Source organism: Chlorocebus sabaeus, chromosome 6 (genome assembly GCF_047675955.1).
Source record: "Chlorocebus sabaeus isolate Y175 chromosome 6, mChlSab1.0.hap1, whole genome shotgun sequence".
Classification (NCBI taxonomy): domain Eukaryota; kingdom Metazoa; phylum Chordata; class Mammalia; order Primates; family Cercopithecidae; genus Chlorocebus; species Chlorocebus sabaeus.
Window position 1 is genome coordinate 59,810,015 of NC_132909.1, and position 25,709 is coordinate 59,835,723.

A 25,709-nucleotide genomic window follows, 5' to 3' on the forward strand; every position below is an offset into this window, starting at 1 on the left:
GGTGGGTGAATAAATGAACAAAGATAGCGAGCGGACAACACTGACTCCCATTCATTGCGCGGCTGTGACGACGCTCTGGAGTCCAGGTGGCCAAACGCGGCTGCACCACGTGGCCGGCCCAGCACCACGTGGTCAGCTCGGCTACCGGCTGGAGTCAGCCACTGTTCCACCGTGCACCGCTTCGTTCCCGCTCTAGAGGGCAAACCAGCCCCAACTTCCGGCCTCCATTAGGTCGTAGAGGTCAGTTGCCCTAACGACCAGCTGGTTCCCGCCTCTACGTTGCGTCACTTCCTTCCACGCCCACCTCGATCATTAACGCGCCTGTGCAGAAGGGAAGCAACCCGGGGCGCCTTTCTTCTGCGCAGGCGTCGCGCCCGGGGGCCGGGGCCGGGCGGCTCCGCGGTGCGCAAGCGCAACCGTCGGTGGGTCGGGGATCGGTCGCCTGAGAGGTGAGTGAGGGGCACTGCGCTGAGCCTGGCGGGTGTGGGGTCTGCGACTCGGGGCTCACGGGGCCCCAGAGCCCGTAAGAAGTTGGGGATCGTGAGGCCAGGGTCAGCGCGACCCGCGGGGTCCTGTGAGTAGGCGGAGCGGAGGGGAAACTGAGGCCGGGCGGCATCGGGCAGGCCCTTCGAGCCCTGATCTCCCTTCCCCGGGCCCCAGGTCCTGGAAATGCTGGTCCGCGGTCTGGTGGCGAGGACGGCGGGAGGGGAAGGCGCCCCGCATGTAGTGAGCGCTCGCTGGGTGTTCGCTGCCGTTCCGCTCTTATTAGCTGCCTGGAAAAGTCGTCCCGGTGAATCGGGGACCCCCGTTTGTGGGGACTGAAGTCGGGGCTCTGGTCCCAGCGCCGCCAGTCCCTACCTGGGTGACCTTGCCCAGCCTCTTGGCTTCTCGGAGCCTCAGTTTTCCCCTCTGTAAAACGGGCGTTGTCAGAAGTCCCTGCCTGGGAGAATGAGAGCCGCAGGGTCCAGCGGAATCTGAGAACTCCAAAGAATTAGCAGCCGTTCGTCTTATTTCATGTTTAGAGTCGTCTTCTGCGTATCGTGCTAGAGGTGGGGGAAATCTGGGATTCAGAACCAGCCCACCACCACCACCCACCCGCTGTGTAAACCCGGATGAGTCGCCTTCCCTCTCTGAGCAAACCTTCTTTCGTAAACGAGTTGTAAAAGCAGATGTCTCGGAGGGTCATTATGAGGATAAACCCACATTCAATTATTTGATTAGGTGCCTGAAACTTGATAAGAGAGAGCTGGCTTGAGAACGGCTGTTTTTGTTATTAGGTGCCAGAAAATTGAAGTGCAACCTCAGAGGTTGGATCATTGTCCCATTTACTTTTGTTTCTATCTCTTGATTATTCGTTCTCTCTGCCTTTTCCCTCCCTTGACCAGTGGTTCTCAACCAGGAACAGTTCTGTGCCCCAGAGATTCTTGGTGACATTTGTACTTTTCAGGATGCGGGGGACCCCCTGGTTTGGAGTCGATGGAGGCCAGGGTTGCTGCTCAACACCCTGCAGTGCCCAGGACGGCCCCACCCCAGAAAACGATCCAACTTTGAATGTCAATAACGCTTTAAAAGCCACACCCTACCATACGGGTGGATCACCTGAGGTCAGGAGTTCGAGACCAGCCTGACCAACGTGTGAAACCCTGTCTCTCTTGAAAATACAAAGCTTAGCCGGGCATGGTGGCAGGCACCTGTAATCCCAGCTACTCAGGAGGCTGAGGCAGAAGAATCCCTTGAACCCAGGAGGCAGAGGATGCAGAGACCCAAGATCGCGCCACTGCACTCCAGCCTGGGTGACAGAGCGAGACCCTGTTAAAAAAAAAACAAAAAAAACCTACCCTAGATCAGTGAGTCTTCCCCAGCGTGGGCAGCTGGGAGTGTGTGGGCCCGGGAAATGGTGTACAAAGTTTTGTGTGTGCACCCAATTTTGTGGGGCGAGAAGTGGGTACTTTGGAGTTTAGCTTCTCAAGTGAGGCTGCCTGGGTTCAGAACGCCTCATTTGCATCCTCCTAGCTGGGTGGTCTTGGGTGGTCCCCATCTTTCCAAGCCTCAGTTTTTCTTCTGTGGAATGGGGATTATAAAAGTAACCACCTCGGGTGTGTGAGGATTCAACCGGGCAAGGTATCAGCTAACTGACCAGAAGGCCAAATCCCCCTCTGGCCTGTTTTTGGGAATGAAGGTTTGTGGGAACACAGCCACACTCCTTGGTGTATGTGTTACCTGTGGTTGATTTCGAGCTAAGAAGGCACAGTTGAACAGTTGCCGTGGGGAACTTAACACCTGCCGAGCTGAAGACAATCTGGCCTTTTTCAGAAAAACCTCTGCTGACCCCTAAAATAAGCTATCGTATGTACAGCACTTAGCTGGGTGCCTGGAAAGCTGTAAGCACGCCAAGGATTTGAGCTGAGGTTTATAATTAAATCTTCCTAGAAGGGTGAATGATTCCAAATGGGGGTGAGCTCTGTCCCAGATTGGAGGGATCCTTGAGAGCGGCAGTCTTACTCAATTCTATGGTTGTTTTTTTTGCCAAGACCCAACAGTGGCCCTGGTAGGAAGTGCTCGGTACAGGCTGAAGGCATGAGAGGGGTGGTTTGAGATAGGGTCTTGCTCTGTCGCCCAGGCTGGAGTGTAGTGGCGCAATCTCCGCTCACTGCAGCCTCGACCTCCCGGGGCTCAGGCCCTCCCACCTCAGCCTCCTGAGTAGCTGGGACTACAGGTGTGCACTACCACACCCGGCTAATGTTTGTATTTTGTTGTTTTAGAGAGGGTTTCACGGTGTTGCCCAGGCTGGTCTCAAACTCCTGGGTTCAGGCGATCCTCTACCTTGGCCTCCAGAGTTCTGTGGTTACAGGCGTGCCTCACTGCACCTGGCCCGTTTTCTCTTTTACTGAGGTGGAAACAGAGACCCAGAGAGAAATGGCCTCCCCAAGGAACTTGACCACGTGTCTGAATTTTTCAACCATCGAAGGCTTTCCTGAGTCCATAGGGTTTAGACGCTGCCAGATGCTGGCGTTCAAAGGGAAGATGGGTCTGTCAAGAGGTAGAAAGCCTTGTAAGAGATGCTGGGCCAGAGATGGAGTTTGCAGGAATACTAGATTCTCTCCTAGAGTTGGGCAAGAGAGGTGAGCACTCGAGTTTGAGTGGCACGTACAGGGTTTGGTGTAGGCCCCACCGATGACCCCCAGCTGGTGAGGGGGCCTCCTGTGCACACTCCTGGCGTTCCAGGAAGCAGTTGAGGGCTTTTATGTATACAGTGACCTCCTGGTGGCATTTTAGAAGAAAGTGGACTTCGATGTGGGGAGTGGGCAGGGGACTGAGCTAGAACTTGGGTGTCCTGAGAGGGAGTGAGGGGCAGGGCACCTGGCTTTCCTGCCCTGCTGTTGGTGAGAAGCAACGTGGATTTGGGATGGAGGTGGGCAGAGTGTTCACAGAAGGTGGTGGGCAAGAGCGGGCGCTTCCTACTGGGGTGTAAGGAGGTAAGATGACCTCAGTTTACGAGGATGTTCTGTTTTTTTTCCATTGAATGATCCATTCTGGGCAGGGAAATAAGGAAGAGAGGTGGTTTTGAGTTTTTTGTCTGGTTTTAGAGACAGGGTCTCACTTTGTCACCCAGGCTGGAATACAGAGCCCAGTCACAGTTCACTGCAGCCTCCAACTCCTGGGCTCAAAATGATCCTCTCGCCTCAGCCTCTGAAGTAGCTGGGACTACTGATGTGTGCCGCCACGTCAGGCTAATTTTTTTTTTTTTTGGTGGGGTCTCTTTTGTAGGGTCTCACTATACACTGTATAATAGCCCAAACTGGTCTGGAACACCTGGACTCAAGCGATTCTCTCACCTCGGCCTCCCAAAGTGCTGGGATTACAGGCGTGAGCCCCCGCCCCTGACTGAGGGGGCCGTGTTTTGATTTTGTTTTCATTTTAATGATAAAATGAAAAGGTGGGATGTGGAGTCCTCGGCTCAGAGCCGAAAGGGACACTGAAGCCCCCGACGCTGGAGCTGGCGTCACCCCCACGGGCCAGCACTCCTCCCACCCTCACTTGTGCGGCCTCTGCCTTGAGACCAGGCCTCGGCCGTGGCTCCTGAGCACCCATAAAGCCGTCGCTGTTGGGAGACACAGCAGGCCTTCTCTGAGAGTGCTGTCCCGCAGCCAAACCCTCTGAGTTGTGGTGGTTCCAGAGACAGCGAGTGCCAAATGGCAGTTGAGGAAAATGCCGTCCTCATGCTTGCTGGACCTCCCTCCGAAGAGCAGAAAACTTTCTGACGGGAAAGCCTGGCTGATGAAGCAGATTTGAGAACCGTTTGATGATGTCCCCCACCTTGGGGACGGCAGAGAAGCCCCAGGTCCTCTAGCACCCCCGGCCTGTGCCACGTGCAGGGCGGGGCCGTGCTTACCTTAGGTGAGCTGCCCTCCACCACGGACCGCAGTTCTGAAACCCAGAATACCCTGCAAACAGAAGGTTTTCAGAAAGTTCACAGCAAAGTCCTCTGGCCAGAAAAAGCTGAGCCGTGCTGACTTCCAGCCTTTCTTCTTCCCACTTAGTGGCCGCCATGATTTACAGCTGGGGGCGGTTCGGCAGCGTCTGGGGACGTGTGGGGTCGTCTCAGCCGGAGAGTTTCAGGCGTGCAGTGGGGGGAGCCAGGGGTGCCGCTCAGCCGCCTGCCGTGCGCAGGACAGAATCATCCACCCAAGATGCCCACGGTGCCACGGGGGAGACGCCTGCGTTCATTATTTGGGGAAAAATTGAGCCTGCTCCTTGCTCACGCCAGACACCATAATAAACTTCCGACGGGGCAGAGGGTGGGAATCGGGGTCCCCAGGTCCTCGGGTTCGCCACCTCGCTCCCTCTCCATGTAGCGTGTGGATTTATCTTTTGTTGTGTTTTGTTTTGTTAGAGACAGGGTCTCACTTTGTGGCCCAAGTTGCTCTCGAACTCCGGGGCTCAAGCAACCCTCCACAGTTTGTGAATTTCAATGGGTGCAGCCTCCTGGGACCTTGGTAGAGCAAACGATCATGGGACGCAGAGTCTCTTGGGGATTGGTGGCATCCCCTAGCCCAGGGAGTCTAAGCTGGGGCACTTCTGCTCAGCTGTGCCCCAGGCTAACAGGGAGGGGGCAAGGTGGAGACCACGAGGCTAAGAGCTTCTCTGGGGTGTGGAGGGTGTTCCAGGAGGGAAAACAGCGCATGCAAAGGCCCTGGGGTACAGAGGCACTGGTGGGACCGGGAGAGAGGGGTGTGACTCAGTGAGGATCACTTTTTCCACTCTCTGAACCCTCAGTGGATGCTTAGCCACCCGCCACCCTGTCCAGTCCTCACACCTCAGTCTAAGAAGGAAACAGGTACACCAAAGATGAGATTTCTTGGTTTATTCTGTGTTAGTTGCCTGCGAAGGAGCGCACATCCCCCTCCACACACCCGCCCCCAGGGTGGATCGTGCTAGGCCCTGCGTGCCTGGAATGCTAAGCCGCGTTCCAACTGTCACTGGTATGATCTTGCACGTGCCACCTGTCTGGGCCTGTCACCCCCTCTGTAAGAGGGGGCTGTGACCCCCGCCTTCTAGGTTTAAGGGGGGACTCAGCCAGGTCTGGTTTCTTTTTTTTTTTTGAGACGACGTCTCCCAGGCTGGAGTGCAGTGGTGTGATCTCAGCTCACTACAGTCTCCACCCCCCAGGTTCAAATGACTCGCCTGCCTCAGCCTCCCGAGTAGCTGGGATTACAGGCTCCCACCACCACGCCCGGCTAATTTTTGTATTTTTAGTAGAAGCCTGTCTGGTCACGAACTCCTGACTGTCTCAGCCTCCCAAAGTGCTGGGATTATAGGCCTGAGCCACCGCGCCTGCCTCAAGTCTTGTTTCTGCTGCTTGCTGTTGCCTCTTCCAAATCTGAAGTCACCAAATGAGGTGTGTTTGCATGGGGATCCTGACCTGAGGCCGCCTGTTACAGAATCATTTCCAATGAAACCTCTGAAAAGGTGTTGGCACCATTCTCAGCTAAAGACAACTGGCTGGGTGGGACCTTCATCTCAAAGACCCCAGACTTTGAAAAGAAACTGTTATTTTTTTTCAGGCAGGGTCTTGCTGTCTTTCCCAGGCTGGAGTGCAGGGGAGCGCACTGCGGCACGGACCTCCTGGGCTCAAGCAATCCTCCTGCCTCAGTCCCTCAAGCAGCGAGGGCTAGAGATGTGCGCCACCACACCCAGCCAATTTTTTAATGTTTTGCGAGCTGCAGTCTCCCTGTGTTGCCCAGGCTGCTCTTGAATTCCTGTGCTCAAGTGATCTTCCCACTTTGGCCTCCCCAAGTGCTGCTGGGATCACAGGTATGAGCCGCTGTGCCTGGTCTTTCTTTTTTTTTTTTTTTTTTTTGAGATTGAGTTTCGCTCTTATTGCCCAGCCTGGAATGCAATGGCGAGATTTCGGCTCACTGCAACCTCTGCCTCCCAGGTTCAAGCGATTCTCCTGCTTCACCCTCCCAAGTAGCTGGGATTACAGGCATGTGCCATTATGACTGGCTATTTTTTGGAGACTGGGTTTCACCACATTGGCCAGGCTGGTCTCGAACTCCTGACCTCAGGTGATCCGCTCACCTTGGCCTCCCAAAGTGCTGGGATTACAAGTGTGAGCCACCGTGCCCAACCAGTCTTTCTTTTTTTTTGAGACGGAATTTTGCTCTGTCACCCAGGATGGAGTGCAGTGGCTCTATCTTAGCTCACTGCAGCCTCCACCTCCCGGGTTCAAGCGATTCTCCCACCTCAACCTCCTGAGTAGCTGGGATTACAGGTGTGTGCCACCATGATTGGCTAATTTTGTTTGTATTTTTAGTAGAGACCGGGTTTCACCACGTTGGTCTCAAACTCCTGACCTCAGGCTATCCACCTGCCTCAGCCTCCAAAAGTGCTGGTATTACAGGCATGAGCCACCGTGCCTGTTCAAGAATTACCATCTTAATCAGTTATAAATGCACAGTTCAGTGACTTTAAGCACATCCACACGGCTATGCAGCCATCGCCACCATCACCTCCAGAAATTTGTCGTCTCCCCAGGCTGAAACTGTCCCCATGAAACATTCACTCCCCATGCCCTCCCCAGCCCCTGGCACCCCCAATTCTACTTTTGGTCTCTGAGTCCAGTGACTCTGGGACCGCCTAGGAGGGGAGTCGCATGGGATTTGTCCCTCTCTGTCTGGCTTATTTCACTGAGCGTGACATCCTCAAGGTCCGCCCTTGTAGCCTGGTCCAGATTTCCTTTTTGTGGCTGCTGGAGTATTCTGTCGTGTGGATAGACCACATCGTGTTGATCCACTCACCTGTCCATGGATACTTGGACTGTTTGCTTTTGGCTGTTGTAATGCTGCTGTCAAAACATGCGGTAAAAAAAAAAAAAAAATTCCGTAAACCAAAAATCTTAACCTTTTGGGTGGCATATGTCTGTTTTCCTTGGGTTCGGGGGTCAGGAGACCTGACTGGTTTGCTCTCTGAACCCTGTCGGCCAGGGCAGATGATGTCAGCTTTTGTAGTTTCACTTACTGGTGGTGGTTGACCTCGGTGGGCCCTGATGTGTTGCACATGAGATCTTTGGATTCTGGGACTGGCTGCCCGCCAGGCTCTAGACCGTCCTAATCTTAGACCTCAGAGTTTCGGGCTCTCCCCTGTGTCCTGAGATGGGGGTGGAAAACTCATTACCGTCCCCCAGGAGCTTTCCGGAAGACCGCAACTCCCCAACACAAAACATAGCTCTTGTGGATTTCTCCTCCTTTAAAACATTGAGCTGTGACTACCACACCATGAAATTCAGTGGCTTTTGGTGCCTTCGCGGGGTTGCGCAGCCATCACCACTCTCTGGTTCCAGAGCTGTCTCTTCGCCCCAAAAGGAAGCAAGGAAGCTCCGTCCCCACCAGCTGTCACTTGCCTTCCCCTCCCCAAGCCCCGGCACCCACACATCTCCTTCCTGTCTCTGCATGGGCCTGTCCTGGACCTTTTATAGAAACGGAGTCAGGGAATCACACCCTGTGTGTGCTTTGTGTCTGGCTTCTTTTGCTCTCTCTCTTTTTTTTTTTTTTTTAAACAATTGCTGATGGATGTTGCTTTCCCTGAAAGGGGAACAAAACTGTGGGCACACCTGGGACTGCGCGTGTGCAGAGGTGTGGAAGTCCACATCGCCGGTGTCGTCCGAGTCTGACGTCAGCCACTGTTTAAAGCCTGGCAGGCCAATGCCTTGCTTGTCTCTGGCGCGTGGTGGGTTATGCGGTCAGGCGGCCCACACCTCGTCTTCTAGGGATAGTGGCCGTTCAACTCACGTAGAGGTATTTTAGGGGAACCAAGACACTGAACACCTCTGATCTTGAGTGTGGGGGCAGGTCAGGTGCTGCCGGGCATGGATCCTGCCGTGCCTGTGGCTCCAGTGGCCTCGAGCGAACACCTCCATCCCCAGTCCTGCCGCATAGGTCACCGCGCCGAGGTCATGAGACGGTGCACCCACAGGCTCTTCACGTCCTACTCTTCTAGTCCATCGTCTCTCCCACTGGGAGCTGTGGACGTTGGGGCTGGATCATCCTCTGGGGCGGAGCCGTCCTGGGCACTCCAGGGCACTGAGCAGCATCCCTGGCCTCCACCCACTCCATGTGAGACACCACGAAGTGTCTCAGCACATCCGTCGAGAACCACTGATCTGGGAGAGAAACAGAATCTAGAGAGACGCACGCATGATCCTTTGAGAACCACCGATGTGGGAGAGAAACAGAATCTGGAGAGAGATGCACGCATGATCCATCGAGAACCACCGATCTGGGAGAGAAACAGAATCTGGAGAGAGATGCATGCACGATCCATCGAGAACCACCGATCAGGGAGAGACAGAATCTAGAGAGATGCACGCACGATCCATCGAGAACCACCGATGGGGGAGAGAAACAGAATCTGGAGAGAGATGCACGCATGATCCATCGAGAACCACCGATGTGGGAGAGAAACAGAATCTGGAGAGAGATGCACGCATGATCCATCGAGAACCGCCGATCTGGGAGAGAAACAGAATCTGGAGAGAGATGCATGCACGATCCATCGAGAACCACCGATCAGGGAGAGACAGAATCTAGAGAGATGCACGCACGATCCATCGAGAACCACCGATGGGGGAGAGAAACAGAATCTGGAGAGAGATGCATGCACGATCCATCGAGAACCACCGATCGGGGAGAGACAGAATCTAGAGAGAGATGCACGCACGATCCATCGAGAACCACTGATGTGGGAGAGAAACAGAATCTAGAGAGAGATGCACGCACGATCCATCAAGAACCCCCGATGTGGGAGAGAGACAGAATCTGGAGAGAGATGCACGCACGATCCATCGAGAACCACCGATGTGGGAGAGAGACAGAATCTAGAGAGGTGCACGCACGATCCATCGAGAACCACCGATGTGGGAGAGAGACAGAATCTAGAGATGCACGCATGATCCATCGAGAACCACCGATGTGGGAGAGAGACAGAATCTGGAGAGAGATGCATGCATGATCCATCGAGAACCACCGATCTGGGAGAGAAACAGAATCTAGAGAGATGCACGCATGATCCTTCGAGAACCACCGATCTGGGAGAGAAACAGAATCTAGAGAGATGCACGCATGATCCTTCGAGAACCACCGATCTGGGAGAGAAACAGAATCTGGAGAGAGATGCACGCACGATCCATCGAGAACCACCGATGTGGGAGAGACACGGAATCTAGAGAGATGCATACACACACAGCTTCTGCAAAATCCAGTGGGTCGGTAGAATCCACGGGTTTCCTCAGCATTTGCCTCCTGGAGGAGGCCGGGTGTGGTGGCTCACACCTGGGATCCCAGCACTTTGGGAGGCCAAGGCAGGAGGATTGCTTGAGGCCAGGAGTTTGAGATTAGCCTGGGCAACGTGGTGAGATCTCGTCTGTTACAGAAAAATGAAATTCTCTGGCAGCGCCCCTCCCCTCTTTGCCAATGTTCATGAGCAGATATTTTACACAGTTGACGTTCTAGGTCTGCGAAGTGCTCAGACAGGTCATCTGCGTGGTTTTTAAAGCTTTTGGTGCCCTGCCTCTGATCCTGTCTACACGGGGATGAAGGCCTCTGTGTGTGTGTGCACGCATGTTAACCTATGTGTCTTGGGCCGTTAAACATCTGTGCACTTAAAGTTAAAATGGACGTTTGCATAGAAGTGATAAGAAGCGTCGTTTTCTTACAAAAGAAACTGCCCCTCGGGCAGCTGGCTTCTAGGACTCCAGCACAGTGAGCAACGTGCAGCCGCTCCCTCCTGCTGTCCCCCTCGGCTACCACCCTTCACTGCTCCCTTCTGAGTGACGACAGCTGTTTGCCCTCATGTCTACGTGACCCTGGGCACAAGACCACGTCCCCCTGCCCAACCCGCCTCGGTTCATCTGGAGACAGAGCCGACCCACTTGCTGCAGTCGTCCTGAGGACAGAGGTGCGTTCTGAGACGCCTGCTCGCCAGGCGATAGTGTCAGTTTGCTGGGGCCACCGTGACACAGTGCCATAGACCAGGCAGCTGAAACAGAGTTCATCGTCTCTCGGTCCTGGAGGCCAGAAGTCCATGATCAGGGTGCCCACGGGGCTCGTTCCTTGTGAGGATGTGAGGGTGAGCTGGTGTCCCTGCCGCGTGGCCGTGTCACCCCATCGCTGCCCTCGGTGTCCCTGTCATGTGGCCGCATCACCCCATCTCTGCCCTCGGTGTCCCTGCGGTGTATTGCATCACCCCATCTCTGCCCTCGGAGTCCCTGCCGTGTGGCCGCATCACCCCATCTCTGCCCTCAGTGTCCCTGTCATGTGGCCGCGTCACCCCATCTCTGCCCTCGGAGTCCCTGTCGTGTGGCCACGTCACCCCATCTCTGCCCTCAGAGTCCCTGCCGTGTGGCCGTGTCACCCCATCTCTGCCTTCATGTCCACACAGTGTTCCCCCTGTGTGTGTCTGCATCCAAACGTCCCCTTTTTATAAGGACATTAGTTATTGCCCTAGGGACGTGCCGTACTCTGGTATGACGTCATCTTACCGAATTCTGTCTGCCAAGATCTTATTTCCAGGTGAGGTCACATTCCGAGGTTCTGGCAGTGAGGAGTTCAGTGTATGGATCTGGGGGACAGGGTTCAGCGCGTGACAGTATTCAGCCCCTGGAGCCGCTTGTCAGTGCAGCTGTGCGCAGAGGGTCCCTGGGCCCGGCTGGGGAGTGGGACTCGGCGGCAGACCCCGGCTGTGCTGTTCTCATGCTGTGCTGGCTCAGAAGGAGGAGCTGCGGCCTCCTGGGTGCTGGGTCAGAGTTTCCTTGTAGGCATTTGTGGCTTTAGTCACTTTTCAGAGAGCACAGAAGAATAAGAAATTATCCAGAGGCGCCGGGCGCGGTGGCTCACGCCTGTAATCCCAGCACTTTGGGAGGCCGAGGCGGGCGGATCACAAGGTCAGGAGATCGAGACCGCGGTGAAACCCCGTCTCTACTAAAAATACAAAAAATTAGCCGGGCGCGGTGGCGGGCGCCTGTAGTCCCAGCTACTCAGGAGGCTGAGGCAGGAGAATGGAGTGAACCTGGGAGGCGGAGCTTGCAGTGAGCTGAGATCGCGCCACTGTACTCCAGCCTGGGCAACAGAGCGAGACTCCGTCTCAAAAAAAAAAAAAAAAAAAAAAAGAAATTATCCAGAGGCAGCCGTCACCGTGCAAGATTCCTTCAGGCCCAGCACTTCCTTGTCCATCCCGAGGCTGGTGGCCTCTCGGCCAGGCTCTGTCTGACCCAACCTGAATCCCAGTGTCCGATCTCAAACCTGTGCTTCTCCTCATGGCGGTTCCCCTGCTCTGGAGGCCTCAGGCCTGCCTCTCCCTTGCCTCATGCGTCTTGGCACACAGAGCGCAGCTAAAAATATGGTCCACTACGCACAGGCTGGGCCAGGCCCCAGGAGGAAGGCCGGTGGCACACAGCCCTGCCACCGTGTGTGTTGGCCAGCGAGGGACACAGACAGGGAAGACCCAGCCGCTTGGACACACCAGAGACCCTCACAGGGAGTGGATTCCAGGGAAGGCGGCCGCCCAGCCCAGCCTGGAAGGAGCAGGTGGAGGAGGGAGGCCCGGCTAAGGGAACCTCATCGTAAGAACAGAGGATGGGGGTCCCTTCCCACGGTGGCAGTGCAGAGGATGGGGGTCCCATCTCACGCCCAGGGCCTCCCCGAGGGCTGCCCCTCCACGCACCAGCACCACAGCAGCCCCTCTCCATGCCTGCTTCCGGCCTCAGAGCAGGTTCTCCAAATGCTCCCAGTGAAGCTCCCAGTGAAACTGCAGCCAGGCAGCATTTTTGGAATAGCCTCAGCCTGTGTTGATCTGGACACTGTGGATGCACAGGCACCCGTCCACATGCCTGCCTGTGTGGGGGTGTTCACTCAGCATTATGCACGCCTGGTCTCGTACCCCTCCCCACGCCCTCCCCACACGCACCCCTGATCCCCACACGCGCCCATGATGGGGAGGTGCTGTCGCCATCCATGGGGGACAGAGGAGGAAACTGAGGCTCAGCAGAGTTAAGTTGCTTCCCGTAGGTCACACCACCAAAAACAGCCAACCGAGGTCTATACCGCGAGTCTCACTGCGAGGAATCATTATTATTATTTTTTTTTAGATGGAGTCTCACTCTGTTGCCAGGCTGCAGTGCAGTGGCACGATCTCGGCTCACTGCAACCTCCAACTCCCTGATTCAAGTGATTCTCCTGCCTCAGCCTCCCGAGTAGCTGGGAGTACAGGCACATGCCACCATGCCCAGCTAATTTTTATATTTTTAGTAGAGACGGGGTTTCACCGTGTGAGCCAGGATGGTCTCGATCTCCTGACCTCGTGATCCACCCGCCTCGGCCTCCCAAAGTGCTGGGATCATAGGTGTGAGCCACTGCGCCCGGCAGAATCATGTTATTAACAACAGACACCACAGGGCGCCAAGTGCTGGGCTGACAGCTTCTGGGTTATTTTTTGCCCTGACCCCTGACAGCAGCCACAGTGGGGCTCCCCATTTTACAGACATGGAGGCGGAGGCTCAGGCTGAACAACCCGTCCAAGCTCACAGGCTTTGCAGGCCACGATCCGGGACCCAAACCGCCTGGCCCCTCCCTCACAACCCGGCCGGCTTATAACAACCAAGATTGATTTCCCTCGCAGCTCTGGAGGCCAGAAGTCTGAGATGAAGGTGCGGGCCGGGCCACGTTCCCTCTGAAGGCCCCGAGGGAGGCTCCGTCCTGCCTCTTCCAGCTGCTGGGGGCCGGTGAGCCCCGCCTTTCTTCATGTAACCACGTCGCCTCAGCCTCTGCCTCTATCTGCACGTGGCCGTCTCCGTGCGGCCGTGTTCAGTCCCTGCATTAGGGCCACCACAGCGACCTCATCTCCACTTGCTTCCATCTGCAAAGACACAAACAAGGTCCTGTGCTCAGTCCCAGGAGGACGTGACTAGGGGAACACTGTTCAGCCCAGAACTTGGCTGCTCCGGCGGCGGCGGCTGCTTCTCTGCACAGCTTGTTGCATCCAAACGTTTAGAGTCACCGTGGCCGGCCTGCGGGGTAAATGGAGGCACGGTGAGGCCGAGCCTGCCCAAGGTGGTGGCACAAGGCAGCCGGCCAGCCTGCCCCGGGGGAAGCTCACGCAGCTCGTGGCGGGACTTCCTGCTCAGCGCCGTGAAGGTCACTGCGGCCGAGGCCCCTCCAAGTTGGCCCAGGCACCCAGGAAACCTGTGTGAAAGGTCTTGTACTAAAAAAAGACCTGTCCGTAGACTGCAGCTCCAGATTCCAGAACAGCCTCCCCCGATGTCACCATCTGGCGCCCTTTAGAGCTTTGGCAGGAAACTGCAGGGACCACAGACATGAGCAGAAGCGGCTGTCAAGTCCTGGGAGTGAGGAACAAGACAGGGTGTCGGCGGGGACCAGGAGGGTGTCCGGGGGGGGGACCAGGCGGGTGTCGGGGGGGGACAAGGCGGGTGTCGGGGGGGGACCAGGAGGGTGTCGGGGGGGGACCAGGAGGGTGTCGGGGGGGGGGACCAGGCGGGTGTCGGGGGGGGACCAGGCGGGTGTCCGGGGGGGGGACCAGGCGGGTGTCGGGGGGGGACCAGGAGGGTGTCGGGGGGGGGACCAGGCGGGTGTCGGGGGGGGACCAGGCGGGTGTCCGGGGGGGGACCAGGCGGGTGTCGGGGGGGGACCAGGAGGGTGTCGGGGGGGGGGACCAGGCGGGTGTCGGGGGGGGACCAGGCGGGTGTCCGGGGGGGGGACCAGGCGGGTGTCGGGGGGGGACCAGGAGGGTGTCGGGGGGGGGACCAGGCGGGTGTCGGGGGGGGACCAGGCGGGTGTCCGGGGGGGGACCAGGCGGGTGTCCGGGGGGGGACCAGGCGGGTGTCGGGGGGGGACCAGGAGGGTGTCGGGGGGGGAACAAGACAGGGTGTCCGGGGGGGGACCAGGCGGGTGTCGGGGGAGGACCAGGAGGGTGTCCGGGGGGGGGACCAGGCGGGTGTCCGGGGGGTGGGACCAGGCGGGTGTCCGGGGGGTGGGACCAGGCGGGTGTCCGGGGGGGGGACCAGGCGGGTGTCCGGGGGGTGGGACCAGGCGGGTGTCCGGGGGGTGGGACCAGGCGGGTGTCCGGGGGGGGGACCAGGCGGGTGTCCGGGGGGGGGGGACCAGGCGGGTGTCCGGGGGGGGACCACGTGGGTGTCTGAGGGGGACCAGGCGGGTGTCCGGGGGGGGGGACCAGGCGGGTGTCGGAGGGGAAACAAGGTGGGTCTCCTGGGGAACCAGACGGGGGTCTGAGGTGGAACGAGGTGGGCAGGTCTCTGAGGAGGAATGAGACGGGTCCCCAAGAAGTCCCTGGGGGGAGTCCTGCAAGTCCTGTGAAACAGTGATGCCAGGGCAGGCCCACCTGGCCCCGTTGGGTGCTGAGAAATGCTTGCTGACATGCCACAGAAGAGGTAAATTGAGGAAAGGGGCAGTGGCTCTGGCTCAGGACAAGGTCTCTCCCTCTCAGCACTGTGGACATTGGGGCTGGATCGTTCTCTGGAGTGGAGCTGTCCTGAGCACTGCAGGGTGCTGGGTGGCATCCCTGGCCCCACCCACCTCATGCCAGAAGCAGCGGCGGAGGGGACGTCCGTGGGGCCTCAGTACCACCCTCGGAGCGCTCAGGAGGCCCTGGGAGCAGGCGGGTTCTCTCGGGCAGCCCCTGCTTGCCTGCTGGCCTCACACTTTCTTTTTTTTTTTTTTTTTTTTTGAGACGGAGTCTCGCTCTGTCGCCCAGGCTGGAGTGCAGTGGCCGGATCTCTGCTCACTGCAAGCTCCGCCTCCCGGGTTCACGCCATTCTCCTGCCTCAGCCTCCCGAGTAGCTGGGACTACAGGCGCCCGCCACCTCGCCCGGCTAGTTTTTTGTATTTTTTTAGTAGAGACGGGGTTTCACCGGGTTAGCCAGGATGGTCTCGATCTCCTGACCTCGTGATCCGCCCGTCTCGGCCTCCCAAAGTACTGGGATTACAGGCTTGAGCCACCGCGCCCGGCCGTTAGGCCTCACACTTTCTGGCCGTGCGTGGCCGGATTGGTGATCTCAGGGCCTCAGGTCACTGTCTGTGAAATGGGCGTGTGAAGGCCTTTCTACCTTGGCCGCCCTGGAGCTGAGATCAGCCAGCACCCTTAAAGTGAGGCCCAGCGAGTTAGGGGCAGGCCTGGGGCACCTGGAGTGGGGAGTGTGAGGGGTCCTGATGGGGGTTTCTCCTGCACCCCCAGGTATTACCTCTTCTGGGCTCAAGATGGACAACAAGAAGCGCCTGGCCTACGCCATCATCCAGTTCCTGCACGACCAGCTCCGGCACGGGGGCCTCTCGTCCGACACGCAGGAGAGCTTGGAAGGTGGGTGGGCGCCCGCCACCTCCCCCTCCCTTCCTGGGCCGTGGCCGGCACAGTCGCCCAGTGTAGACACCTGGTGTGTAGACGCCTGGTCCCCCACCTGGCTTCTTGGGGGAGGAAGCTGAGCCCAGAGAGGGCCGGGGCCTGCCCAGGGCCACACAGCCCCCACCCACGGGAGCCAGGGCCGAGCTGAGCCCTCCACCTGCCACTGCATCGTGCCACTGCCGCTTGCTGCCTTCAGGCTGAGCTGTCTTCCGGTGGCCTCTTTCCATCTCCCCGTTTTCCACCAAGGTGTGGTTCCAGAATGTTCTCAGCACCCAGTGTGTCGCCATCGGTCATGGGAAAACAGCTCTCCTAGTGCTGGCCCCACCCCAGAGTCGCAGACCTGTTGGCGTCCTGCATGGCCTGTCCAGGCCCCAGGCGCCGTGGTCTCCTGTCTGGCCTTGCTTGCACTTCTGCGACACCTGGATCCGAGGCTCAGAGGGAAAGGAGGGCTCGGGGAGGCACCCTCATGTGCCGGCAGGTTCTGCTCTAGGTCCTCCTTCCCCACCTGTGTCCCCGGGCCTGCCAGGCCTCTGTAGCATGGACGCCCACTGACAGCTGTAGGAATATGCCTGGGATCCTGGACACAGTGCTGGGCAGGAAGTGGCCGACCCCCACTTCTGACCTGGGTTAGGACCCTGGGTCCACAGGAGGAGGAGGCCAGGGCTAGTGTTGTCTGGCTTGGTGGGAGGCCCGCCTAGGTGCTGAGTCTGTTGGGTGGGCCAATGAAGAGACGGGCCCTGTGGCTGTTTCCTGTCCTGCTATCAATGGTCCTGCCCTCGTACAAACCCAGTCACACGGGACTTTACTGGGGGCTGGCTTCAAGCGCCTGACTCAGGCCAGGCGCCCTTGGAGGTGCAGCAGCATCTGGGGCACCTCACCCCCGACGTGGCCCTGCTGCTGGGGCGGAGCCCCCACCACGCCGCAGCCGGGCAGCCCCAGCATTGGGACCCCACAGAGGCCTGAGGTCACCACCTGGGCCCCACTCTGCCCACGGCCTCCCCTGCTGTCAGGTGCACAGGATGTCTCTGTCCAGCTTTTCTTTTTGGGAAGGAGGAGGGTCCGCTGTCCCAGCCCAGAGCACAGGTGGCGGCCCCCGTGTTCCAGGGTCCTTGGGAACGAACACACTTGGGGAATCATGAGCACCACCCCCACCCACTAGACCCGAAAACGTAAGCTCGGGGCTGCGTGCAACAAGTGGGACCACCTCTGTCCCCACTTCCAGTCGCCATCCAGTGCCTGGAGACTGCATTTGGGGTGACGGTGGAAGACAGCGATCTCGCGCTCCCTCAGACTCTGCCAGAGATATTTGAAGCGGCTGCCACGGGCAAGGTGAGCCTCGAGGGTTCCCCAGCCACCGCCCCCAAAATAAGAACAGCAGCAGCAGGCAGCGCTGGGGACCCCGGAAGCCCAGCTTGCATCGTCCCCCAGGCACTCTGCCTACATCCTCTCCTGGGCAGGGGACGTGGCTGCAGGAGCACTCGGCCCTCCTTCCCCTATTGGCGAGTCCTGAGACTCATAGTGCTGCAGTCACTTGCCCAGGGCCACATGATGGGGGGCCAGGAGCCCCCTGCAGAGCCCCCGAGTCCCTCGGGGCTTGGCGGCCCTCTCTGGGGTCCTGAGGGAAGCTGAGGCTGGAGGGTGCCGGCTTGGGAGGAGAGGACAGCGAACCACTTTTGCCTTCGGGTCCAGGAGGTGCCGCAGGACTTGAGGAGCCCTGCGCGAACCCCACCTTCTGAGGAGGACTCAGCAGAGGCAGAGCGCCTCAAAACCGAAGGTAAGAGAGGACCCTCCACCCCCCACAGATGCCTTGCCCCACCTGGACTCTGGGGCTGTGGGACCCTCACAGAGGCCGGCTGGTCCCTGGAGCCCAGGGAGCTGAAGGAAGTGCCCTGATGACCAGCACGCTGGCTTGTGGGGACGGGGACAGAAGGGGGACTGGCGAGGGCACAGGTGCAAAGAAACTTGACCTTCAGGCACGGCACAGCTGGTAGGGATGTCAGGGGAGCGGCCCCTGCGGAAGACTGGCTCATGGCCCCCAAAAGTTACACAGCTTCCATGAGGCCCGGCGGTTCCACCCCAGATACTAAATATGTGCCCAAGAGAGGTGGACACATGTCCACCAAAAACCCAGTCACAAATGCTCACAGCAGCTGTATTCACAAGAGTCAAAAAGCAAGAACAGGCTGGGCGTAGTGGCTCATGCCTGGAATCCCAGCACTTCGGGAGGCCGAGGCGGGTGGATCACGAAGTCAGGAGTTCAAGACTAGCCTGGCCAACATGGTGAAACCCCGTCTCTACTAGAAATGCAAAAAAATTAGCCAGGCGCAGTGGCGGGCACCTGTAATCCCAACTACTTAGGAGGCTGAGGCAGGAGAGTCGCTTGAACCTGGGAGGCGGAGGTTGCACTGAGTCCAGATGGCGCCATTGCACTCCAGCCGGGGTGACAAGAGTGAAACTCCATCTCAAAAAAAAAAAAAAGAAATATTAAAAAAACAATAAAAAGAAGCAAAAACAGCTTAAATTCCTGTCCACAATAGATGGTCAGTGCAGTGTGGCCCGTCCACATAGTGGAATGTGGATGGGTGAGGTTCTGACCCAGGCCCCAGCGCAGATGCACCATGACGACATCACGCTCAGGGAGAGACGCCAGACACCAAAGGATACACAGCGTGTAATCCCATTTCTTTCGTTCTTTCTTTTTGAGACCGAGTGTCTCTCTGTTGCCCAGGCTGGAGTGCAGTGGTGCGATCTTGGCTCACCGCAACCTCTGACTCTCTGGTTCAAGTGATTCTCCTGCCTCTGCCTCCCGAGTAGCTGGGACTACAGACACGTGCCACCACGCCTGGCTAATTTTTCTATATTTAGTAGAGACGGATTTCACCGTGTTGGCCAGGATGGTCTCGATCTCCTGATCTCGCGATCCACCTGCCTCGGCCTCCCAAAGTGCTGGGAGTATAGGCACGAGCCACCGCGCCTGGCCTTATATTTTTAAAGCGTAAGCTTTGTGGCCTGTAAATTATATCTCAGTAAAACTGTTTAAGGAAACACGCTGGTACCCGTCTTCCCCCAACACCCTCCTGAATTGGGATCTCGGGGGTGGGAGCGAGTTTCTGTCTTCAGAGCTCTCAGTTGGTTCTAGGATAGCAGCCGGGCTTTTTACTGTCCTACCAGCTGGGACCCATGCCTGAGATAGAAGCCACATTGCCTATGAAATTAGAAGGTATCACAGGAGTTTTCTAAACTACAGGCCTCCACTTGGGCTCTTTCCAAAAGAAATGGCGAAAGGGACAGTTTCGATCCCTGGGCCGATGGGCCGTATTAACAGTTCTGTTCCCAGGGGTCACCATCCAGGCAGCGAGAGCCACCATCCATCGCCAGGCCGGGCCCTGCCGCCCCCACCTCCATCCCCCTTAGTAGGTGTAGAGATGACCGTTTGCGATTAGCAAACCCCCCACAGATGCAGACGCCTCCTGAGCCCGCGGCTGTGTTGAGCCCTGGGTGCCCCGAAGAGCCCAGTGTGCCGCCGAGAGCCCCAGCGGGTCTGTTTGGACGCCCAGGCCAGTGTTTCCCTCTCTCCCTGTAGGAAACGAGCAGATGAAAGTGGAAAACTTTGAAGCAGCCGTGCATTTCTACGGAAAAGCCATCGAGCTCAACCCAGCCAACGCCGTCTATTTCTGCAACAGGTACCAGCTCGAGGCCTGCCCAGGGCAGGGGCGGCCGTGTGCGGGGGCGTCCTCCGGGATGCTTGGCAGGGACCTGAGATGGGAGAGGCCTCTGCGCTCTAGATAAGGGATCCATTCACCGGCAGTCCCAGACCAGGAGCAAGCACCAGGTGGCCAGCGAGGGGATCAGAGAGAGTCGACGCTGACGTTAAAATCAGGTGGCATGCCCAGCACTCTGGGAGGCCACGGGGGGGAAGATCACTTGAGGCTGGGAGTTGGGGACCAGCCTGGGCAACATATCAAGACCCCTGTCTCTACAGAAAACGTAAAAATTAGTCTGGGGGCCAGGCGCGGTGGCTCACGCCTGTAATCCCAGCACTTTGGGAGGCCAAGGCGGGTGGATTACTTGAGATCGAGAGTTTGAGACCAGCCTGTCCAACATGGTGAAACCATGTCTTTAATAAAAATACAAAATTAGCCAGGCGTGGTGGTATGCGCCTGTAATCCCAGCTACTCGGGAGGCTGAGGTATGAGAATGACTTGAACCTAGGAGGCAGAGGTTGCAGTGAGCCAAGATCGCGCCACTGCACTCCACCCTGGAGACTCTGTCTCCAAAAAAACACGAAAAAAAAAAATTAGCTGGACGTGGTGGTGCATGCCTGTAATCCCAGCTAACTGGGAGACTGAAGCAGGAGAATCACTTGAACCCGGGAGGCGGAGCTTGCAGTGAGCTAAGATCGTGTCACTGCACTCCAGCCTGGGCAGCAGAGCAAAACCCTGTTTCAAAAATAAATACATACGTACATACGTACATACATACATACGTACCTACATACGTACGTACATACATACATACAAAATCAGGTGTCACGGCATTCCATGTGGATGTCAAGCCAAGAAAATAATCCAGTATGTGGAGGGTTGAGTTTTTTTTGAACGTGTGGTCTGGGATCTGCTTTAGGTTGCAGAACAGTTGCAGAGGGAGTGCAGAGTCCCTGGCCGCTTGTCACGGGGTAGTTTATTCTCCACTTACGCTTCTCTGTACTTTGAAAAAGTCGTAAAGAGAAACACTAAACACGAAAATGGTGAAGACAATTCAGATGCTGTCAGCCAAGAGCTTTGAGCTTTGACATTGGTCTGAGTTCTTTTTTTACTGACATGTAAGTAATTTGTCAGTGAAACTTGGGTGTAAGTTCCCACGCTCATAGCTCTTGTGCAGCCGTGGATTGGAACAGGTTTTGCAAATAAAATTCTGAGTCGCAGTCCCGAGTGGCTGTTGGTGCTTTGAGCGCACATCTGTCTAAGAGCATCTCAGTGGCTACACCTCTCAGCTTTCCCCGTCAGCCCTGTTTTACAGAGGGGGGAACCTGAGGCCGTTCCTCCAGGAAGCTGAAGAGGAACGCAGCTCTCAGGCTCCCCTCCAGGGCTGCCCACTGGGCTCAGAGCCGCCAGTGAGGGACCTGCCCTGCCTTACTTCCCCAGAGCCGCGGCCTACAGCAAACTCGGCAACTACGCAGGCGCGGTGCAGGACTGTGAGCGGGCCATCTGCATCGACCCCGCCTACAGCAAGGCATACGGCAGGATGGGGTGAGTGCCTGTCTGCAGCCCGTCTTTCCAGTCTCTTGGGGCTCCTCCTCTGCCGCTCCTGCTTCCTCCCCCTCTCCCGCTCCTGCTTCCTCCCCCTCTCCCGCTCCTGCTTCCTCCCCCTCTCCCGCTCCTGCTTCCTCCCCCTCTCCCGCTCCTGCTTCCTCCCCCTCTCCCGCTCCTGCTTCCTCTCTGGTGTGGCTTTTTCCCCCACCCACAGCCGTTCAGCTAGTGTCAGTTCAGCTCTGACACTAGCCGTTCGGAGCCAACGTAGCCCCTACAGGTCGCAGGCTCAGCCCCACAGACGCCCTGCATCACGTGCCACCCGGAGATCCCCGGGCCCCTTGCTTCTCCCGATTGTCTGTCCACTGGGGTTCCCATGGCCCCTACTCAGGCTCCGTTGTTTGCTGGGGCGGCTCACAGAGCTCAGGGAAGCACCTGGTTTATGATGAAGGACACAGGAGGGGTCTGAGGGCGAGGCCAGGAGGGTCCCCGGGGCAGGAGCCTGTGCCCTGTGCAGCTGGTGCCGCCCTCCCAGCATGAGAGTTCATTCGCCTGCTTCTCTGAACGCCCTTGCTCAACGTTCGTGGGACTGGGTCTCCCCAGAGGCTGGGGAGGGGCCTGTTCATCTGCCCAGTCTCCCCAGGACCCGCCTCCTCCTGGGCTCTCTAGGGGCCCCAGGTCACCTCAGTAGTGAAGACTCAGGTGGGCGTCAGGACCTGCTTGCGGACGACAGGAGACACGTCTGTCACTGAGTTCTGAGGGTCCTCGATGCCCTGTGCCAGAAAGCGGGGCCAAGAGCACATCCACGCGTTTCCTGTGACCCTGGGCCGGCCCGCTCCCTCCTGTCAGCCCGCTCTGGGCTTTGAGGCCTCGTGTGCAGCCCCACGGGGACGCCAGTTCTTGTGTGGCAGGGGTGTTCTCATGTCTGTCTCCCTTGGTCCTGCCCCTGGGCCCCTAGAAAGCCAGGTTTGTCTCCAGCCAGCTGACAGTGGGCAGGGGGTGCCGCCATCCGAGGCGGTTTGGGGATTGCTGGCACCACTGGGGACGAGGGCTTGGGCGGGGCCTCCCGAGCTGGGCAGACGGGAACAGGCCATCCCTGGTGCTCTCCTCCAGCCTGGCGCTCTCCAGCCTGAACAAGCACGTGGAGGCCGTGGCCTACTACAAGAAGGCCCTGGAGCTGGACCCTGACAACGAGACGTACAAGTCCAACCTCAAGATAGCGGAGCTGAAGCTGCGGGAGGCCCCCAGCCCCGTGAGTGCAGCGGGGCGAGTGGCTCCAGAACGCGGAGCAGAGCTGGCTGTGCGGGTGGGGGACACGGAGCTGACTGTGCGGGTGGGGGACAGGGCCTCGGGTGCACTGGCGGCTCTCGGCCTAACCTGGGTGTTGTGGAGGTCCGGGGTTTGTTTCAGTCAGTGGTGAGATGCACAGGCGTGGAAGTGACTGACGTGAGGAGGAGGTTCATGCCCCAGACCCCTGGAACCAGTAGGCGGCCGCAGGCCTGCGAGGGGAGGCGGAGAGAGGGGCACTGACAGGACGCTCTGTGGGTTTTGCGGCGGGGCCGGGTGAGGAGGCTTAGGGTGGGCGGGTTGGAGCCATCTCATTAGACCAGGCCTGAGGGCTGCCACTGGTTGCCTGGTTCCTGGCCTGGGGTGAGTGGGGCAGGTGCACTGTGGCCCTGGGGTGATGGAGGTGGTGCTGATGGTGAGGGTTCTGGGTTGGTTTGTATTTTAAAGGTGCGTTTCTGGGTGAGTCATTTGCTGTCTCTGGGAATTGGCTACTCCAGGAGGGGGCGGCTCTGCCAGGCCAGCAAGGCCCGAAGGTGTCAAAGTGGCAGAATACAGGAAATAAACACAGGATAATAGACTGTGCCGTCCCCGGCCTGTGGAGTTGTGCGGGAGATAAACACGGGATAATAGACTGTGCCGTCCCCGGCCTTTGGGGCTGTGCGGGGGATAAACACGGGATGAGAGACTGTGTCCCCGGGCGGTCAGACTGTGTGGGGGATAAACACGGGATGAGAGACTGTGTCCCCGGGTGGTCAGACTGTGTGGGGGATAAACACGGGATGAGAGACTGTGTCCCCGGGTGGTCGGGCTGTGCGGGGGATAAACACGGGATGAGAGACTGTGTCCCCGGGTGGTCGGGCTGTGCGGGGGATAAACACGGGATAATAGACTGTGCCGTCCCCGGCCTTTGGGGCTGTGCGGGGGATAAACACGAGATGAGAGACTGTGTCCCCGGGTGGTCGGGCTGTGCGGGGGATAAACACGGGATGAGAGACTGTGTCCCCGGGCGGTCAGACTGTGCGGGGGATAAACACGGGATGAGAGACTGTGTCCCCGGCCTGTGGGGCTGTGCGGGGGATAAACACGGGATGAGAGACTGTGTCCCCGGCCTGTGGGGCTGTGCGGGGGATAAACACGGGATGAGAGACTGTGTCCCCGGCCTTTGGGGCTGTGCGGGGGATAAACACGGGATGAGAGACTGTGTCCCCGGGTGGTCGGGCTGTGCGGGGGATAAACACGGGATGAGAGACTGTGTCCCTGGCCTGTGGGGCTGTGCGGGGGATAAACACGGGATGAGAGACTGTGTCCCCGGGTGGTCGGGCTGTGCGGGGGATAAACACGGGATGAGAGACTGTGTCCCCGGGTGGTCGGGCTGTGCGGGGGATAAACACGGGATGAGAGACTGTGTCCCCCGGCGGTCGGGCTGTGTGGGGGATAAACACGGGATGAGAGACTGAGTCCCCGGGTGGTCGGGCTGTGCGGGGGATAAACACGGGATGAGAGACTGAGTCCCCAGGTGGTCGGGCTGTGCGGGAGATAAACACAGGATAGAATGTTCCACCCCAGGTGGTCGGGCTGTGCTTCGTGCTGCCTCAAAGCACCCACTGGCCGCAGTTTGATAGAATGTCTGAGCCCGTGGGAGGCCGTTGTTTCTGGGTTCCAGGGAGCTTATTCATCGTGGCCTCTGGTCCAGGCCGCGCTAACCAGGGCTGTTCTCATCCTCAGACGGGAGGCGTGGGCAGCTTCGACATCGCCGGCCTGCTGAACAACCCCGGCTTCATGAGCATGGTAAGGGCCCACCCCTCCTCCCTGTCCATGGTACCTGTGCCACGCCCCAGGCCTGCATCTTCTGTGTCACCGCTGCTGGCCAGGGCTTCCTTGCCTCGGCACTGCTGGCGTCTGGGACCAGATGGTTCCTGTCTGTGGGGCCATCCTGGGCACCGCAGGGCACTCGCAGCATCCCTGGCCTCACCCACCCCATGTCAGGAGCACCCCCACCCTCAGCTTTGATGATCAAAAGTGTCCCCAATGTTGATGTCCCAAGCAAGACGCATCAGTAGTGAGCACCGAAAACTGCGTCCTGGCTCTCCTGGCTGAATAGCCCGGGGAGATCGCACCCCGCCCGCCCCCCCCTCCCGGCGTGGGCTCCTCCTCGCAGTGCGGAGACACTGATCACAATACAGCCGTGTCTGCCTGCAAGGGAAAGCAAGGGAAGCAGAGTTCAGGCAAGGGAAGCAGAGCGCTGGGCGCCCTGGGCACAGGTGTACCTCCCGATGCCCGGGCACTCATTCTTCCAGAGGGACGGCCTTTGGCCAGGGGTTCCTTGGCTGGGATCCTTGGAGAGCCACCCACCCACACACGCATGTTCATTTCCTGGGAGGTCTGTGTGCCCTGGGACCACTCTGCAGGCTCCACGGCCTCAGGGTGCAGGGACTTGCCTAAGGCTGTTAGGGGGAGAAAAGCCCTCAGCCTCACTGGCCGTCAGAAAAATGCCCCAGCTGCGCCAGGAGCCCTGCCTGGGCCGAGCCATTCAGCAGAGGCCGCACCTCTTACTGTAACCCTCGGCCGCGGGCCAGGCTGCCAGGGGAACGCGTGCTTCCTCACCACGGGATGGAGGGTGAGCGGGCCCCAGCCCTCCACGGGGCCTCTCAGCCTGGCCATGGCACAGACTCCTTTTCCCTTTAGACATCTGAGGTTGGCAGAATAAGGCCCGCCACTGGGTTTTGTTAATAAAGTTTTTTTTTTTTGAGATGGAGTCTCGCTCTGTTGCGTCTCCCAGGTTCAAGCGATTCTCCTGCCTCAGCCTCCTGAGTAGCTGGGATTACAGGTGCCCACCACCACACCCAGCAAATTTTGGTATTTTTTAGTAGAAATGGGGTTTCACCGTGTTAGCCAGGCTGGTCTCGAACTCCTGACCTTGTGATCCGCCCGCCTCGGCTCCCCAAAGTGCTGGGATTACAGGTGTGAGCCACTGTGCCTGACCAATAAAGTTTTATTGACACACAGCCGTGCCCATTCATACTTCTAGCGTCAGTGGTGGCTTTTATGGTACGGCGGCAGAGCTGAGTAGTTGGGTCAGGCGCCCCAAGTCTGAAAGGCTGAGAGTATTTCCACACTGGCCCTTCACACAGCGAGTTTGCCACACCTCTGAGCCCCCCGTTTTCAACAGGCCCAAAGGAATAATCCCAAGTGGAAGGTTAACATGAAAAAGTGCCCAGTACAGTGCCATTTATTTATTTATTTATT

General features: G+C 58.3%; 1 protein-coding gene across 2 annotated transcripts in view; it reads left to right on the forward strand.

The window, feature by feature from the left end:
- Positions 1-347: 347 nt before the first annotated feature.
- SGTA (small glutamine rich tetratricopeptide repeat co-chaperone alpha) overlaps positions 348-25,709 on the forward strand; it is a 30,612-nt gene continuing 5,250 nt past the window's right edge. The window contains exons 1-8 of one of the 2 annotated variants that reach the window (XM_007994722.3): positions 348-449; positions 15,763-15,885; positions 17,150-17,256; positions 17,617-17,701; positions 19,511-19,610; positions 21,072-21,176; positions 22,290-22,428; positions 24,189-24,251. In XM_007994722.3, the coding sequence (XP_007992913.1) occupies positions 15,786-15,885; positions 17,150-17,256; positions 17,617-17,701; positions 19,511-19,610; positions 21,072-21,176; positions 22,290-22,428; positions 24,189-24,251 (699 nt within the window). In that variant the 5' untranslated portion in view covers positions 348-449; positions 15,763-15,785. Of the gene's footprint in view, positions 450-13,816; positions 13,898-15,762; positions 15,886-17,149; positions 17,257-17,616; positions 17,702-19,510; positions 19,611-21,071; positions 21,177-22,289; positions 22,429-24,188; positions 24,252-25,709 lie in introns of those variants that run through there. The other variant, XM_007994723.3, reaches the window with a different exon arrangement.